Genomic DNA, 18,078 nt, shown 5'->3' with positions numbered 1-18,078 from the left:
GGTGAGACTGCAAAATCTCTCTTGGTTTTATTATTCCTATTAGCATAGAATTATCTGTTACCTAATCCTAGAGGAACTATGGTGCAGCTTTAATTTATCACGTGTGTTTTCATGCAGTCAAAATAGCTTTCAAGGTATGCTTAACAAATAGCCATATTAGATGGTACAGACCTTTTTTTTCTTCATCCAAGGGTCATGGCACTACATGATCTGACCCTACAGCCCAGTCGCTGCTTGCTGTGGGAGAATTACCAGTTACCAGCTGAAATGCTGGTAACATTAAAATATGCTGATACCAGGACATGGTTCCACGTAGTGGCTAGACCTGAAAGAGTGCGTAATACTGCAACGTTTCTTCTTCTTCTTGCCCTGATACTGATTGAAAGGCCCAAAAGGAAATTTTTATCTGTCACCTTGGACATTTTGGTCATAGAGTTTGAGAAAAGCCTTTTATATTTCAGTATTCTTTAGAAATCAAAATTGTGGCAGACAAGACTTCTTGTTGCCTTTTAGTTGTCAGCTCGTAATTTAGGTTTGACTGGATATAAATAATCTCAGCTTAATTTGTGTTATTGTATTGCTCAGAATCATAATTACAGTCCAAGATGACATGTGTTACATACTAAAAAAGATTATAAAAAAAAAAACCACAACAACCTGGAAACATTAAAGTGTCTAGGAATTAATCTACACTTGATTGGCAAAAACGGAAAAAGATGGAGACAAAGAAACAGTGATTATGTGGGTAAATTAGATGTGGAATGCTTTGAATACCGCTGTGATAAATCTGAGTTGTAGCAGGACTACTGCAATTCTCCTCCCATTCCAGTATATGGTTGATAGTTATCACGATCCTGTTTAAGCTGCACGAAGTGAATAAGACACCTCCAGGATGCTGCTTTGCCCCATAACCTCAGCCTGCTCTTGAGTATTGGCAGGTTGAAGGATTAATGGAAAAATGGCTGGAATCTGGGGTGGAAAAGCACGAGTAACCTTGACACTTACCGTACAATTGTTGTGATGGGCTTCTCAGCAGCACAGATCTGCTTTAAACGTCATGTGGAGTTCATGCAAGCTAGAGGAAATCTCAGGCACTTCCCTAGTGGTACCTAAAATCAAGTTCTGGAAAAGTGTAATAACCGGCTTGTAGTATTGTAAAAATACACTGCACAGGGCAATAAAGCCATAATGCAAATAGTCTCCACTCTAACAATAATAAACAGGGATGTGCCAGCCAATATTTAAGCCATGGCTGCCTGATCATGGTTTTATTTTTTATCATAATTCATTACTTATATTGTATCCTTGGTGGATAGGGCTTCTTAGGAAAACTCCCCGTAAAGTCAAAAAATTTATCAGATCGGGAATTTCAGAAGGAGACAACATCAACACGAACCAGTTGTGGATAAAACTTGCTTCTGGGGCAAAATCCAACATCCTGGAGCATGGCAAACTTTGGGGTTTTTTTTACTTTCGATTAAATTTTTGATACCCTTGAAGAGGTGGGAGCGGTGCGGTGCGGTGCGGTGCGGTGAGGTTAGCCGGGAGGCAGCGGCTGAGCCGCCCGGTAGGAGAGTCTCCGGCTCCCTCTGGAGGACATCGGTGTTAATTGCAAATAAATCCTCCAGCTTTCCGGCTCCTGCAGCCCTCGCACGTGCAGAGCGAGGAGCAAAACCCAAATGCGAGGGGCACAAGCCTAGGACAGAAGAATCCCTAATATAAGGTTAACCTAAATATGAAATGTATACATAGAGAGGGACGCGGGCAATTGTGACACTGCCAAGCTTGCCTCCTGGCAAAGGTGTTTCAGACAGGGGAATGACACGCGCTGACATGCGTAATATTCCTTCGGTCCTGGTAAAGCTGCTAGAAAATACATAGGTGCACAAAGAAAATGTGGAAATCGAAGCAATATTTTAGCCATGAAAGAGGAGAAATTATAGAATCATAGAACCACAGAATAGTTAGAGTTGGAAGCGACCTTAAAGATCCTCTAGTTCCGTGGGCAGGGACACCTCCCACTAGACCAGGCTGCTCAAAGCCCCATCCAGCCTGGCCTTGAACACCTCCAGGGATGGGGCATCCACAGCTTCTCTGGGCAACCTGCTCCAGTGCCTCACCACTCTGGAACAGGTCGCCCAGGAAAGTCATCATTATTTCATGGCAGTTATCATGGTCACGGGGGAACTACGGCTCTGAGAGTTGAGGATGTATTTGCACAGAGTGACTGACAGCTGAACGGGATGATGACCAAGACAGGGAATACTGACTTCTAGCACCCTTTATTGCATAAAACAATAGCGCAGCTATTATTGTTTATGCTATTGATATTCTATAGTTGTACACAAACAGGGCTCATCACTTACAGAAAATGTGAATGGACACCACACCAACGCCTTTGCACAGTAAGAGGCCTGGCCACCTTCTGACGACCAGCAGCTCAACAGCCCCAGGGACATCACACCCCATCACTGACCGAGACCCAAGGCCACAGGTATAACTTCTCTGCCTTCAGCATGCAGCAAAGGCAGGATCCTTTTCTCCAACCTGTTAGTGGTCAGATCCACTCCTCCACAGTTTTGGGGTAAATTTTCCCCAAACTGGGGGATGATTTCTGGTCTAGGTGTCCCACAGGTCACCCAGTCAGTTCTTCGTTTCGTTTGTGACACCCATCAGTCTCCAGCTAGGTTCCCTTATACTGTTGGTTTTGAGTTACCTTAAAGATCAACAGTTCCTTCCTTTTTTTTGTTATACTAATTGCCTTAAAGCTGCAGTTTACACATTTGCCTCTGGCAGAGTTCAGCTGTCTGGGGAAGGCCATGCAAAATGCTCCACAGAGGAGACCGGGTGAAGAGAAGTAACCCCGGAACAATGAGTTGCCACATGTTTTACCAGAACAGCACCAGTTACCCTACTGCCCCCTGACAACCTGGTAGGAGCTGGCAACCATCCAAACAGGGAGACCTAGGTAGGAGCAGATTTAATCAGTAAAGCAAATGAACAGGTGACATGAATTACAGGTTAATAATTAGGAGGGTAAACAACTGGAAATTAGTTTCACCAGTATAAAGGTGGCAGCCTTTCTATTTAACCCAAGGCTCTGAGAACCCAGAAAGGCTTTGATTTCTATGCAAAGCTAATGAAGGAGATTTTTGTTTGCGTGTGACCATAAGGGGGAAAAAGCACCACAGGTAGAGGCTGAGCAACTGCAAAATGGAGCTGAGGCTGGTGCGGAGGTGAGAGCTTTGTGGTGGCTGCTAACCATAAATGGTTTTACCCTAAGGCATTAAATATATTAACTTTTCTGATTTAGCTTCCCTAGCTTCTGGTGGTGACTAAGGAAATCCCATTTTGTAATTTCCAGATCTAGAACTGTAGCTCTAAACTTAAGAATAGATTAATATCCAGACTGGGACTTCCTCAGCACAGAAGTTTGTTAGCAAGCTGTTGTCACAGCTGAAGCTGCTGCTAATCTCTGCCTTTTCTTACAGGTTGGTATTAATAGGGATATTAATCTCTGCAATACGGACCCAAAGGAGATCAGGTAATGCTGCTGTAAACTACTTTCACGTAGCAATTTCCAGGTTTTTTCATAGGTGATATCTGTGTGTGTCCTTCAGAAGAGTCTGAAGCTCTCGTGGCATCTATGCTTGCATGTTTTTCTGAGAAACTCCAAACATAGAGGTGTTTATTTGTAACTACTCACAGCCACAGGTTTATGTACCATCATATTAAATGAATGTTTCTACCAATAGGGACTTTATTGTTGTTCTTGTTTTCTTGAGCCTAGTTATTGTTATTGACCGTACAATATGTAAGGTCTTTTAAACACTGTAAACATATCAGTGCTTTGCCTGAGGAGAAACGGTTTTCTTAACCAAAAACTGTTGTCTGCTTTAACTTCTTCCTTACAAAATAGGGCTGGTCCTGGAACGGCAGATACAGAGAGATGGTTCTAGGACTGTCTGCCCTACTGGTGCTGTATGAACGTGTTTGCATTTACCAAAGTAAAAAGATATTGAAGGAGGTTTTATCCAGCCTGGAGTAATTATATAGCTTCTGCACTGAATCCAGTTGGTAGCTTGGAATATGGGCAGAATCAGTTCATGTTTGCCAGCATCTGTTTGATGTTCCATAGTACGACCAGCTCTGATGTCTCTGGCTAACTTAAGGGTGTAGTGCTGAACTCTGTAGGAAAAAGGATCCTCTCAGCCCGTTAAAATGCACTGTTACTATAGAAGGTCTAGTCAGCATTAGCTCACTATGCCATAGAAACTTCTGTTTGAAACAAAAAAATCCCAGTTTATTATAAATATATGTCAACTAAAAAGCCTTCTCTGGTCTCCAGTCCTACATTTAGAGTAGTTTTTGCCTGCGTCCTGCCTTAAGAGGTTTGGCAGCCATAGCTTGGCATATGCTGCGGTGGTAGCTTGGGACTTGAGCTTCTCAAGCTATCCTCTTTGTTCCTCTGTGGTCCTGCCCCAGAGTGAGCCAACTGGCTCCTGGTACTGGGGCAGGTGAGCAGGGTAGGCTGATGGGTAGCTGATGTGGCTGCTCCCCACTCTGAGTTGGCTTGTGGCTCCTCTTGTAAGTAGGTGTGTGTGATCTTGGTGCTTTATTTGAGGTCTTTTTGGTTGCTTGGGGTTCTGGGATTTCAAGGATTTCTCTCTTTTGCAGGGGTGGGCAGGGTGGGGATGACAATGATGACTTTCTTAACTGTCATCTTCTGTTTTATTCCATTTAAAGTATTTGGATTAGGGCAGCCAATTCAGTACTTTGTTGTCCATTTAAAAATCCTACTTCCATGACTGGCTGCTGCAGGTAGCATTGCCAGCTGACCAGAGAGTTACTATTGGAATACTAATTTCAGAGCTGGCCTTTCTACTTTAAGCATTGCTGTTGGTTTTTTTTTTTAAAAAAAAACCTTTAACACTTCCTGGCCAGATATGCTAGAATATGACTGTTGTAATATTGACTTTATAAAGTAGTCTGGGAAGTAACAAATTTCTGTTTGTATGTTACCTTTAATTCCCTACTTACTAGCCTTTCAATATGCTCAACACAGGACCTGTGACTTCAGAGTGCTTGGGGAACCTTTTGCGTGTAACACTGAGTGCAGAATACTTTGAGGACAAATACTTATCTTTTTCTGTTGTTGGTAAGTTGATACAGAAGAACTTGGAGAGGAAATTACATGTGGTGAAACACAATTCTCTGAGGTCCTTCTATGCTAGAATTGCCTGGATTATACTAAGATCACAATGCTTAGTAGGTTGCACCTCATTGTAACAGCCAGATGCTACCTTTATTTCTATCTAACCTATCCTATAGACTTGTAGAGTGATAACTTTGCAGTAACAAGTCTAATCATGGTGGACTTTGGACTGAAATTAAAATGCACGTGGTAGTTTCTAGGTATGTTAATGCTGGTGGATTTCCCTCCTGGTAAAAATGTTCTCCAGTAACAGCATGGACTATTCTGAAAATTCACCAGCTGAAGCTGGCCCTACATTACTGATTTAACACTAGTGGCTCTCCACTGTCTTTGCTTACAGCTAAGGGACCTGGTGGAGGCATATAAATTTTTAATGAAGTTAAGAAAAACTAGCTGGGCCCTCTGGCTATGGGCTTAGTAATAAACAAGTGGTGCATTTGAGTGAAAAGCACTACTGAGTGCCCTAAAGGGCAGAGTGAGATAGCTTTTGGGCTATAAACATCAACAGGTGTAAGATTATATGCATAAACAGTAAACTCATCCTTGAACTAGTTCTCCATGCTAGTTAGCTGTCTAACTAGATATAGTCCATAACCTCCATCTGTCTAGAATGTTAAACTTGTCTAAAAATCCACGTAATGTATGTTCATTTTTTAGGCACTTTCATCCATACATAAAGACACTCTGCAATTGGGGTATGCACAGCTTGAAAGCATAAAGCAATTATTTTTGGAAGAGAGATTTTTAAAAGGGGGGAAAAGAAAAGACCACAAAGACAATTTTGAAAAATCCAAGCTAAGCTTTAGTGTGCTCATTATCCTCGTTAGACCCTTGAAGACGCTCTGGCCAGGTGGGCACCAGAGAGAAACATGGACCAGGCACAGATCTGACTCTTGATGCTGCTATGCTGTCATCTGTCAGTCTTAAACTTTGACACTGACGACCTAACCGACTGTTCTCTGCTTAGTGGGGGTTTTGCCGTTCAGGATTTAATATCTTTACATGTTGGAGATTTTTTTTCATCTTTGGTCCTTGAGCTGTTAGTGTTCCCTGTCCTAGCCTGTCTGTAATTTTACCTTTCTTCCTTTTTATAGATTTTGTTACAGCTCTTTTTCACCACTTTGCAGTTCTCTTATGTCTCAGCCCAGGGCACGCAGCTGGGCTGTACTGGAGCAGGGTCGGCTGAACCCTGGGGGCGAGGGCAGGTTGCTCAGGGAGTTTGCAGAGTAGGAGTTATACTCATTAATACGGCTCTCTGCTAATTGCCCATAGATCAATCCGGCGTAGCCTGGGAGCTAGATGAGGCCATGGCATCACAGTGCGGCTACACAGTCACTTACAGCAATTGGAGTAACATTGAGTTTCGTGCTTCTGCGCTAAGCTGCCACTCTCACTTAGAGGTAAGTCTGTTATAGGCGTTTTGACTACAGCACTGTTATATGTGACCTTATGCAAGAGACTACCAAATTATTGACAGGTATTAACCGAGGTGTCATAATGCCTTGTACATCTATTAGCAAAAAAACCCAATTTATTCTCAATTGTATCCAGGCATCTGAGAACATACCTTGTCTTGCTTTCATTGTCCTACAGCAAAGCACAGATAGACACAGGAAGAAGCATATTGCACATATGCCCTTGAAGAGTAACTGGTTTCTCCTGGATAAGGACAGGGAATCCTGTCTGGCAGCTGGGTTGGCCCCTGCTCTAGTATTTAGTGTCTGAGACACATAAGGGTAAAGGCTCAAAAGCTTTGGTTCCTTGCATTGCTTGCTCACTGCTGCTATGTCAGAAAACGCGAGATCAGCTGTATTCTAGGGAGCTCCTTTTTTTGTCCAGCTCTAGGGCTATGTGAAATGTTGAAGCTGCCCCCCTCCCCCCCCACCCCGAGTATTTGTGTTGCTATGTACTATAGGCACATAGCCTGTGTAGTTAACCAAGTAGAAAACAATAGTGCTTCCGAGTGGATTTGTTCCTCTGCGCAGAGGCTGGTAAGTGGATTTTGTAAGTTACTTTTAATTCACAAGGGTAGGTGGCGTCTAACTAGGAAAAACTGGTGTAACAAGCACGCATTCCCTGTGTCCGTGCAGAGAGATGTGTTCACAGTAACCTTACAAATCAAAGCATCGCGTACTCCTGATATGAAAAATGCTGCAACTCATCTGAAAAGTGCAACTTGCCCTTATGGCCCATGGAGTCCAAGAGAGGTAGTATGTGAAAGTAACTACATGGAGGTAAGTACTGGAAGTACAACTGGGAAGGTACTTAAGGTGAGAAGGTAAATACTCAAAGATACTCTTTTTGGGAGTTTTTTAGTTGCTAGGAATGTGTATTGGAAACAGACTTCAAATGCCCCACCATGAACAGCTCACTAGTGAATGCACAGCATGCATCTTGGGTGTAGTGATACGCTTATTATGCTTATGTAGCCTATTAACCAGCATTAACAGCCAACAAAAAGTTGTGAAATAGTATTCAAAAGGTTGAGCTAATGGATTAAAGTTCCTGAATGTTGCCTGAACAAATCTTATTTGAGATGATAACGGAAATGCATACTTTCAGAATTTGCTGGGGAGAAGGTGGGGAGGGCAGAAAAGGATTCCACTTTGAAGAGGATATGGGCTTTAACTGGAAGTAGAAATGGGAAGATACGCTCAAAATAAAATGAACCTGAAATCAAGTGGATTATCAATAATGCACCATGCATGATGACATTTTATGCCTTTTTCTTTTTTAACTTGAAGCGGGTGGGAACCTCCCTTTACAATATACTAGTCTCCTCTCTCAATCCTATGCTGTTCTGAAAGTATTGAAAAAGACTTACAGGGTGTTGGAGACAAGCAAACAAGTGCCTCCTGCAAACCCCTTGCAGAGCCTTTTTCCCTTCAGGTTTCTGTCAGGAAGGAGGTTCCACAGACTGTAAAGGACTTCATTCAAGATGAGCCTGAGGACTGGACTCTTGCCTTTCCAGAGGTAAAACTACAGGTTTTCTTCCTAGTTAAAAGCTAGCGCTACTTCTGGCCCAACATCTTCTATGTCTGCACAGTATGAAATGTCATTTCAAAAAGCACTTAAGAAGGGAAGAACTTCTGCATCAAGTGGTTTTAGCATAAAGATTATATACACTAGAAATAGCTGTAGGCCACATCTCCAAGGAAGAACTGGAAACTGATTTCTCAAAAGCCCTAGAAATCAAATCTTCCCCAGACAAGAGACTGCAACAAAAAGACCAAGAGGTCTCTAAGACCTCATGGCCCAGGAGTGAACTGTGGATAGGCTTTTTTTTCTTCTTGGGCCCTGTATTTGTGATGTAGCAGTGCAGTTAATCTCCAATGCTCTTAATATGGGAAGCTTTCTGTATGTGAGAGGCTGAGCAGGGGAAGGCTGGAGCAGTGTCACATTAGCAGTATTTAGAATAAGGCAACAAAACTGCTGGGCAGTTCAGTATAATAAATCATTCCAGGTAGCAAATAAGAAATTACTTTGAATAGAATGTTTGAAACCTTAACGAATTTCTCTGGGTAGGCAAAAGTAAGAGAAGCCTCGATATGGCAAATAGTGTTTCATCAACCAGAAGAAAAAAAGGCTCTTCTTGTGAGCGATGCTTGGAGCGCAGGCTACGGACTCAACACAACAGACACCAGGGTTCTGCTGCGGATACCATACACGGCTGAGCAAATTCAGCTGGTCGAGGTTGGTATGCTCTTTCTGGCCCAGCAAGCTGCCACGAAGGGTAGGTCCAACCAGATCTCTTCCTACAGGATCAAGGAATTACCTTTTCTGCAGTAAGATCAAGTACGTTCTACAAACAGCGATGGATGATCCTGATGGTGGATACTGCTGTGGCGTGTCCTGTAGGTGAGAAATGTGGTACACTACTCCAATGCTTAAATGTACAGGGACCGACTTAAAACTAGAGAAATGAGCTGACAGCTTTCATATCTTGTCCCCCAGATGGTGTGGACTATGCTAACAGAACAATCATCTGGACTGTTCCGAAATACATTCAGCTGCTCTCTGCTGGAGCAACTAGCTTTAAGGATGTGCTTGTTGAAGCTGGTGTGGACCTACACAAACTGTCTGCCAAAGAAATGGCTTCCAGGAGATATGAGTTATTGAATGACTTAAATGCAATTACAGTGAAGATGCCAATAGGTGCAGAAGGTGGCTATTACAAGGTTAGTGACTTGTGTTATGTCTGTTGGGCAAAATACTTTCTGTTCTTTCCTCTTTTTTTTCCTTGAGAAGAATAATTCTTCATTGTGTTCCTTCCAAATGAAGGATGGGGATGAAGGGGAAGAAAGGATATATTAAAAATCCCCAGAGCCTTGACCAAAGATAGCTCTTATAGCCGCTACTTTGTGAAGAATTTGTTTTCTTAAAGCACAGGTGGACAGAATCCTATACAGAACTATTGATTTGCCGCCTCCTCAGGTTAACACAGAGCTTTTGCCTTTTAGTCCTGACATCATACCCCTTGGAGACAGTCCTAACTGGACTGTAAAGCATGTGTGGGTTCTGTTGTATTTTACACAGACCATTTAAGAGAATGGGAACAACCCATTTGTCCATCAGACTGTAGGATATTGGGATGGGCTGAAACTATATGTCTAAATCTAGTTCCATGGAGTGGACTGATTCCTGGGCAAATGCTGTAAAAACTGAACCTCAACGGAAGTTGCAGGATGAGCCCTTTCACTGGTGAAGTATTCCCCTGCTGCTTTGAAACTTGGGAATGGGGAAGGAAGGATTTTCAAAAGGAAGTCTTCTGAGATATTCTAAACTCTTAGGCAAAAATAGAGCCCATAATAGTGATACGGCAAGTGCCACTTAGGAATTCCTTATTCCTCATAAGTGGTGTGGTTTTGCAGATTTCTTTCTCAATATAAAAGCAGGGCCACAGAGCTGAGAAGGACATTTGTTTGGAACTGTGGCTGAACCTTGAGATGCTACAACTTTAATGTAAAATCATGTTATACTGAAGGCTGTTGATTTGAAATTCTAGACTTCTGTGAGCAGTGGCCAGCATGGGGCAAAATACACTGTCAACCTATTCTTGGAACACCAGTGGGAAGATAACAAATGGGGACTAACCAAATATACTATCATCAAGGAGATAGAAACTCCGTTTGAACAAGTAGAACTTGCCATAACCAACAGTAAGTAGCCCCACATGGAATATACGGAAGGTTTTGGTACTGATAAGAGTTTAATGTTACTGTGTTCCTTTCAGACTCAAACCTGAGTGCGAGGCTTATGAATGTGACAGTGGGAACGTTCCTCCCAGATGTGGAGCTTGTGAACTTAATCATTGAGGGCGTAACTGTCACTGTACCTGAGGCTGTTCAGCATGGGTGTCTAATACATGAGATCAGACATGCTAATGGAAGCAAAGCCTATGTAATACAAGTCCCGTTTGATGCACCAAGCATTAAGAAAGAGGTGTGTGCTAAGACACTGCAGCATACCATGGTATAGAAATTATGATGTCACTTGGTGATTTTTTTTTTATTTCTAAATATGATTTTTTCCTAGTACGTGAGCACGGACATGAGAGCATACACCCTGAATGTCACACTGGTGTTCATAATCCATCCAATAAGTGAGACCTTCACTGTCCCAGTCACAACAGTCTCCACTGTCAAAGATGCAGGTAAACTAGTGGAACTTGAGTAAAACTGCACTGACCTGGCTGTGACTATCCTGGCTGTGAAGTCAGCTGTTAACCGGGACTACTTCAGCCAGGGATACTGTCAGTCCTCAATAGCCCTATTAAACTCTGACAGCTAGTGTGCTGGCTGACTCTTGACTGTATTACAGTACTGCCCACCGCAAGAGGATTTTGTGATGGGAGGAACCTTCATCTCATTATCACTCGTGGAAATGTGGACCAAAACTGGCTACCTTTCATCTCAGACTGGCACCTGACCCCAGAAGCTGCACAGAAGTACAGTTACAGCCTGAGGGACAATGGCAGTCACTTGGCTATCTCTGTCCCTTTCCTTTCTTCCCATGTGAGATATGAGGTAAGGATGCCAGCATGTAGCAATTAAAGGAAAGCTCTAGCTGTGAGAGATGAACAAGATACACCATGTCCTTGAAGGTCATAAAATAAAAGGTACCTTTGAGAAAGGCTTCAAAGGATTAATGGAGGACTATTTCTGCTCCTGGAAGGGCGCTTTAATTTCCCTTGGTTAATATTGACCCAAGTAGTCAAGGAAAAAAACATTCTGCAAGCACTTTAAGGCTGAGCTATCTTTAATGGTAATTGTACATGCAATAGAGTTTGGATTGCACTCTATTGCAAAATGACTGAAAAAGCTCATTGCGTCAGCTTCTAGATTAAAAAAAAAAAAAATCCCTCCTGTGGATCTGACTTTGATCAAGCATCATTACCTTTGGCTCATGATAACCTGACCTCTTAGGTTTTTTGCATGCTTTAGTTGAACACTGTGTCTTTATTATCTTGTTCAACCTGTGATTGTCATTTCCAGGATTTTCATGCCTCTGGAATAAAGGCTTCACTCCACTTAACCTTGAAGGATGGCATCACCTTGGCTAATAGGAAGGACTTCTCAATTTCCTGCAGATTTTCACCTTCAGAGCTAATACGTAATAACATGTTGGGGGATTAGCTACTAATGCTCTTTGAATCGTGTAATGTAACTAAGTCGCACAAACCCGTGCGGTCTGAAGTTTCTAGAGTTTATGCTTGTGTGATACCCTGTCTGCCTGTCAGATTTCCTACAAAGTAATATGCTACAAGGCAAGTCAAATTACGTATTGAAGTGACTATCCTGCCTAACTCAGGAGACGGCAAAGGAGGTGGGAAACTGCTTGCCCTCACACCTCCAAAAGCATGAAGCTTTTAAAGGTGTTTTGGGGTCGTTCTGGGGTTTCTGTTCCAAGGGGGTTGGGTTTTCATCTGAGTTCTTTGGGGCTTTTTTTTTTGGGGAGGGGGCGGGTGTCAGCTTATAAATTAGTCATTCCAAAGCTACTCATCCGGATTGAATATATTGAATATCTTGCCTAGAAAAATACCTTTGGGAGGCGTGAGACCTCTTGGGGCGAAAAAGGTGAGTGAAATGACAGTCTTCACCCATGTAGTGCACATTCTACTGTCAGTAAGCTTGAAGAAAATCAAATGTTAGTACTGAAGAGCGTCTTGCTCAAAACTTAATCTTCATGAGCTTCCAGAACACTTGCTGGTAAATCCACGCAGAACCTCTTTGTTGTGCTAGGCTGCATAATAAAGGAGCCTGAGTCCTGATTTGTATGGAAAAACATATTTATTTTTTTCTTTCAGAGTGCCTGCCCAATGGCACTGTGGTTATTACTGCAGTGAAATTGGTAGGAATTGCAGACCTGGACACCAGCCTGCTTGTCTTGAGAGACAGAGAGTGCAAACCCAGTTTAGTGACAGAGAAGACTGCAACCTTCAAGTTCAATGTGAACACGTGTGGAACAAATAGAAAGGTAAGGACTTAGTCCCATGAAGTTTATTCTGCATTGGGGTAGGGTTATTACTAGAACTGGCTGAGGTTCAGAGTTGAGCAGAAGCTGCAAGAAGGTCACAGCTGACTCTTTGATAAGTAGTATATCTATATTCCTTTGCTGAGGATAATAAATTCAGTTGGGCAGAAGTTCTTATTTGGTAAAACCAGTTTTCAAGGCCAGAGGTGCTTTCTGAAACTAGCCTTCAGTTTGACACCTCTGAGTTGTTTAGTAATGGACTTGAACGTTAGTTTACACTAGTGATATATACATATATGCCTTGCAAAGGCTGGTTAGGTGTAGCTAATGACTCCTTGGCTCAAGACTAGGGTTGGTCCTGTTCCTGCCACCTATGCACTGCATAAATAGAAAACAGACAAAATAACAAAGGATCAAATTATGCTCAAATTCAGGTCACCACAAGAGCAGATTACTTCCGCGAGTGTTGTGTCTTATGCAAGACACTGATTCTGTCAACAGAAACACCTGATCTCTTAGGCCCAGTGCTCTTTTATGGGGTGTTAGGTCATGTTCAAGGTATTTTTAGCCAATAATCTGTCTATAATCTGTTTCTTCTTGACTATGTCATAGCTTCAACTGTAGTTGGCTTTAGTTCAGTAGGTATGGGGCTGTTGGCCAGAAACTTCTGATCATTCCTAAGCACACCATGCTCAGGTCAAATCTGCAAGTGAAGGGATGTGGCTAATGTGTCAAACCCAAAGTAAACTCTAATGTAACTGTCCTGTTTGTAATGTTGTGTATCTTTCAGTTCAATAGCACAACTATGACATATGAAAACGAGGTACTCTATTTCAGACCTGGCAATGATACACCAGTGTACCAGTAAGTGTCATTCCCTAGAAGAAGGTTGTCCAATGCATTTTGGTTTCTAAAATCTAATGTTAAACCTCTTCCCTCAGACTGAAATTTGCATGCTCATATGCAATCAAGCAGACAGTTGATGTCCGATATGAATCAAAGAAGAACCCACCACCCAGTATTAAGCCAGGGTTTGGCTCTCTTGCTCTTTCACTGAAGCTTTTCAAAGGTAACATTTATGCTTAGACTTCATGAAATGGTTGAGGTGGGAAGGGACCTCTGAAGGTCATCTTGTCCAACCCCTGCTCAAGCAGGGCCATCTAGAGCAAGTTGCCCAGGACCACGTCCACATGACTTTTGAGTATCTTCAAGGATGAAGTGGAAACATCTTTAAGGCCTCTAATAGAGGTTTCCATTCCAGAATGCAATACAAATGATCAAGTATCAGCAGTGGATCAGACAGAGGCTTGTGTTGTCACTGACACAGGTGTGGCTTTCCAGCTTGATCTGGGCATGCTAAAAGTTTTGCGTAGTGGGTGTGCTATCAGCTTCTCTCCCCTGGCAACTCCCTAAGTGTTGCTAAGCAGAGTTAGCACTGATTGAAATAATCATAACCTGTGTCAGAGAAGGAGGCTACATGTAATACTGCTGTAAAACGGTAACTACAATGGCAGAAAGTGTTAACTGAAGCTTGAACCAAACCCTCAGACCTCGCTGTAGTGGCCCTGAGGCATTTTTATAACTTCTTTAGTGTCTTTCTAGAGACAGTTCTGAATGAGCATCTTACTCCAATGAGGGTTTTGCAGAAGGAGGAATGTCTCTCTTCTGGATCCTCAGAGCCAAGGAACACAGTTCAGGTCTTTACTTTTGTTACCAGTTCTTATTTTTCTGCCACCCTATCACCGTTTGCTGACATCCATATGCTCTCCCAGACTTTAACGTTACCATGCTAGAGTCAATTGTGTTGGAAAGAAGAGTGAAGCAGAGAGTTCATGAATATTCACTCTGCAAAAGGAAACTCTAACATCAATACTCTCTTCTAGAGAAATCCTACTCAGACCCCTATCAGGAATTGGAATATCCTGTGGTAAAGTACCTGAGGGAGGCACTGTATTTTGAAGTGAAACTGCTCCAGCCTGAAGATGAGAGACTGGAACTAAACCTGAATGACTGTTGGGCTACAAACTCCCAAAGCCAGGACAGCCTTCCACAGTGGCCCATCCTTATAAATGGGTAAGGAGGGCTTCCCTGTTCGGTAGCTGTTCAGCACCAGGCCCCTTACCTTGACTGGGAGGCGAAGGGAAGAGGACAGAAATCAGCTCAGATGCATTGTTTTGTCCTCACTGTGCAACTGCTGCTAGGCTGTGGAGCACGTGTCAGTGTCAGTACAGTGGCTGTGCCTTCTGGTGGCAGCAGGTCACGGAGGTGGCCAGAAGTGCTCCTAGATAACAGCTTCCCACTGGAAAGAAGAACAAAAAGGAGCCCTGACTGTGGCCAAAGACACAAAAGCTCTATCCTCTGGCCAGACAAAAACAGAGAGGGAACTTCCTCTGTAATCCATCTCTTTGACATGTTTAAAGATCCAGTTGAAGTGATGAGGGTTTAATTTAAACTTATTCTTTTTCATGTTCCCAAAAAGGTGTGCAAACAGTGAAGACTCCTACAGAACAGTCTTCCACGAAGTTAACTATAGCTCCAGAGTAAAATTTCCTCAGCACCTAAAGAGATTTGAAGTGAGGATGTTCACCTTTGTACAAGGCATGACTCTGTTACAAGAGCAGGTGAGATGCCCCCCATGGTTTGTCATGTGTTGTCAGCAGTCCCAAATTAACCATGGAGTGGTGCAGGCAGCGAATGCTGCTCAAGATCTCAGCTGGCCCAGTGCTACCTGAGACTATCAGCCATGTCCCGAAGGCATAATACTGTGAGTAGTAAATAAAGACTAGCAACTTAGCAATGTTCAGTTCTTCCACTTTGGGGTCACTACACATATCAGATGTTTGCCAAATAAGACTCCCCTACATATAATATAAATATTCTTGCCTCGTAGCTGTATTTCCACTGCAGCGTGGTGATCTGCAGCACTATGCAACAGCCTTCAGGCTTTCCGTGTCCAAGGAGATGCAGTCCTGGGAAACATAGACTTGGTAAGAAAACAGTCACTTCTCTAGTCACTCCTGAATCTTTGCTCAGCAACATGGTACCTGCTCTCAGGAGCTGTGACAGATGACAGACTCCTAGTCCTAGTGTTTGCTGTACAGAAAACTAAAAGCTAAAATGTCTCACTAGACCGCAGTGCAGAACCACATCCACATGGGCAAGCATCATCTGGAGCAGTCCTTGTTAGGAAGGAAAATGACTAGCAGAGGTTGGTGTCAATCTTAATTTACACTGCTGTAATACCAAGCATACTGCTGCTGTACCATAACAGACTTCTGCGTGTGTTTCTTCTCCCTGTAGGTGAATACACTGACTTCTGAGAGAGACTGAGCAAGAACTATTTAGTTTTACGAAGCTGCAGTTAGGTAGCCTAAGCAAGCACAGCCTGCCCAGACTTAAGTAAGGACATCTCAAAAGTATCTACTAGAAAAATATACTGATGGTGTCTACTGAGAAAAGTGTCAGCTAACCGGTATGAATGTATCTCTGCCTCTAAGTTAGTGTTGTTCTCTTCTGTTCCTCTGCAGTGTTGAACCCGTAGTCTTTTGTGTGACTGGCATCTGACCTAGTCTGCTCAGCTAACGTGTCCAAAACTTGTGTCCGGTCACTTTGCAGCTGGAAGCATCTGGTTTGGGGTAGGGGGAGGAAGGTGGCAACAGGTGTGAAATCAATTGTAAATCACTGGACTTTTTTTTAAAGCTTCAGTATGAACAAAGCATTGTAGGGAGCTTAATGTCAGTAAAAGAAAGTGTTTTTTGAAGCAAAATGAGGATGAACATACTTGATCCTGTAGCGGCTATTGACAGAAAAGCTGTAAGCTGTGGATCTTGCAGGAGTGTTGTGGCTCTGCAATGTCAAGTTGCCTTGTCTAGTTGGGGGGAAATCACTCACAGGTAGCATGAGTGACTGCTTAGCTGAGTAAGCTGTCAGCCTAAAGGGAAAAAAGCTTTTAGTGAAGACTTGTAGTAGTAACAACAACAATACAAGGACTCTATCCACAAAGTGTTAAGGCTTCTTCCTCACTAGAGAATGTGATTCTTAGGAGATCCTGTCAGATTATCCTGTCTCTTCATTTTTTTTTATGGGAGAAAAATTCCTTGATTTCTTCTTTGCATCTGAACAGTGATATGAAAACAGTTCAGATCCAATACTGTATTTTCCTGTTCTAAGGAAAGCTATGGCTCAACATGAATTGTTATGCCTTATGGCTAAAGATACAATAATGGGTGTCTGCTTTTTAACTTTATATTAAATAGAATTATGCTACAGGGAATTTCTGTGAAAGTTAACTCAAGCAAGAAACTATTTTGTTGAATCTATTTGCACTTTGTGAAAAAGCATGGTGACTAAAAGACTGTAGCTCTGTTGCAACAATACGTGTACAGAGATCCCACTAAAGTGTGCTATAATTACAAGCTCATGTTTACAAGCCTTGTCTGTCTTCCAGTTGCCTGCTAAACATAGCTATAGTAGATGTCTTTTACTGTTGTCTATGGAAAATCTGTGTGGGCTTCACAATGAGGGACACGTGAAGTCCCCAGCTGTTCATCAAGCCTCTCTTCCAATAGAGGAGGCTACTGTGCTCAAGGAGTCTTATTTTGTTAATCCTGAAGTAGGTGAAGGCTAAAGCCACAGAGCTGTGATATTGAGGAATGAAATGTAAATATGTCAGCATGGCAATAAAAGGAAAATGCAGAAGATATAAGCCTGACAGCAGACTTGACAGATCAGTGGCTTTGAGCTTAGTGATTTCCCCTACATTAACCTGGTGGGTTAAGTACTAGCTATGCCTCAGTCTGCGGGCACAATCTAGTGAGAAATCACAAGAGACACCTATAATATGCTGCTGGGGTTTTGCACCTAACAGAGCACAAGTATGGGCACTTTAAGTGGTACACTGACCTCCCTGTGTGTCTTGCATGTGCTGCCATACAGAGAGACCTGGGCAGGTTGGAGATCTGGGCAAAGAGGAACCTTATGAAATTCAACAAGGGCAAGTGTCGGGTGCTGCACCTGGGGAGGGATAACCCCATGCACCAGTACAGGTTGGGTGCTGACCTGCTGGAGAGCAGCTCAGTGGAAAGAGACCTGGGAGTCCTGGTGGACAACAGGATGACCATGAGCCAGCAATGGGCCCTCGTGGCCAAGAAGGCCAATGGCCTCCTGGGGTGCATCAAGAAGAGTGTGGCCAGCAGGTCGAGGGAGGTCATCCTCCCCCTCTACTCTGCCTTGCTGAGGCTGCACGTGGAGTACTGTGTCCAGTTCTGGGCTCCCCGGTTCAAGAAGGAGAGGGAACTGCTGGAGAGGGTGCAGCAAAGGGCTACCAAGATGATGAGGGGACTGGAACACCTCTCTTATGAAGAAAGGCTGAGGGATTTGGGTCTCTTCAG

The 18,078-nt window shown here is 43.1% G+C and overlaps 1 protein-coding gene across 1 annotated transcript; it reads left to right on the top strand.

Annotated features, from left to right (window-relative positions):
* The first annotated feature begins 3,213 nt into the window (after nt 1–3,213).
* On the top strand, nt 3,214–16,120 carry LOC134513985 (uncharacterized). The gene is made up of 22 exons (XM_063331234.1): nt 3,214–3,236; nt 3,492–3,544; nt 5,066–5,158; nt 6,488–6,615; nt 7,306–7,449; nt 8,105–8,188; nt 8,741–8,908; nt 8,977–9,073; nt 9,170–9,393; nt 10,221–10,374; nt 10,449–10,657; nt 10,751–10,868; nt 11,036–11,241; nt 11,710–11,827; nt 12,522–12,691; nt 13,479–13,552; nt 13,630–13,757; nt 14,572–14,761; nt 15,168–15,309; nt 15,579–15,675; nt 15,818–15,896; nt 15,989–16,120. The coding sequence occupies exons 1-21, from the start codon at nt 3,214–3,216 to the stop codon at nt 15,889–15,891; spliced, it is 2,694 nt and encodes an 897-aa protein (XP_063187304.1). The 3' UTR covers nt 15,892–15,896; nt 15,989–16,120.
* The last annotated feature ends 1,958 nt before the right edge of the window (nt 16,121–18,078 follow it).

Source organism: Chroicocephalus ridibundus, chromosome 3 (assembly GCF_963924245.1).
Source record: "Chroicocephalus ridibundus chromosome 3, bChrRid1.1, whole genome shotgun sequence".
Classification (NCBI taxonomy): Eukaryota; Metazoa; Chordata; class Aves; order Charadriiformes; family Laridae; genus Chroicocephalus; species Chroicocephalus ridibundus.
This window is presented reverse-complemented; position numbering and strand designations above follow the sequence as displayed.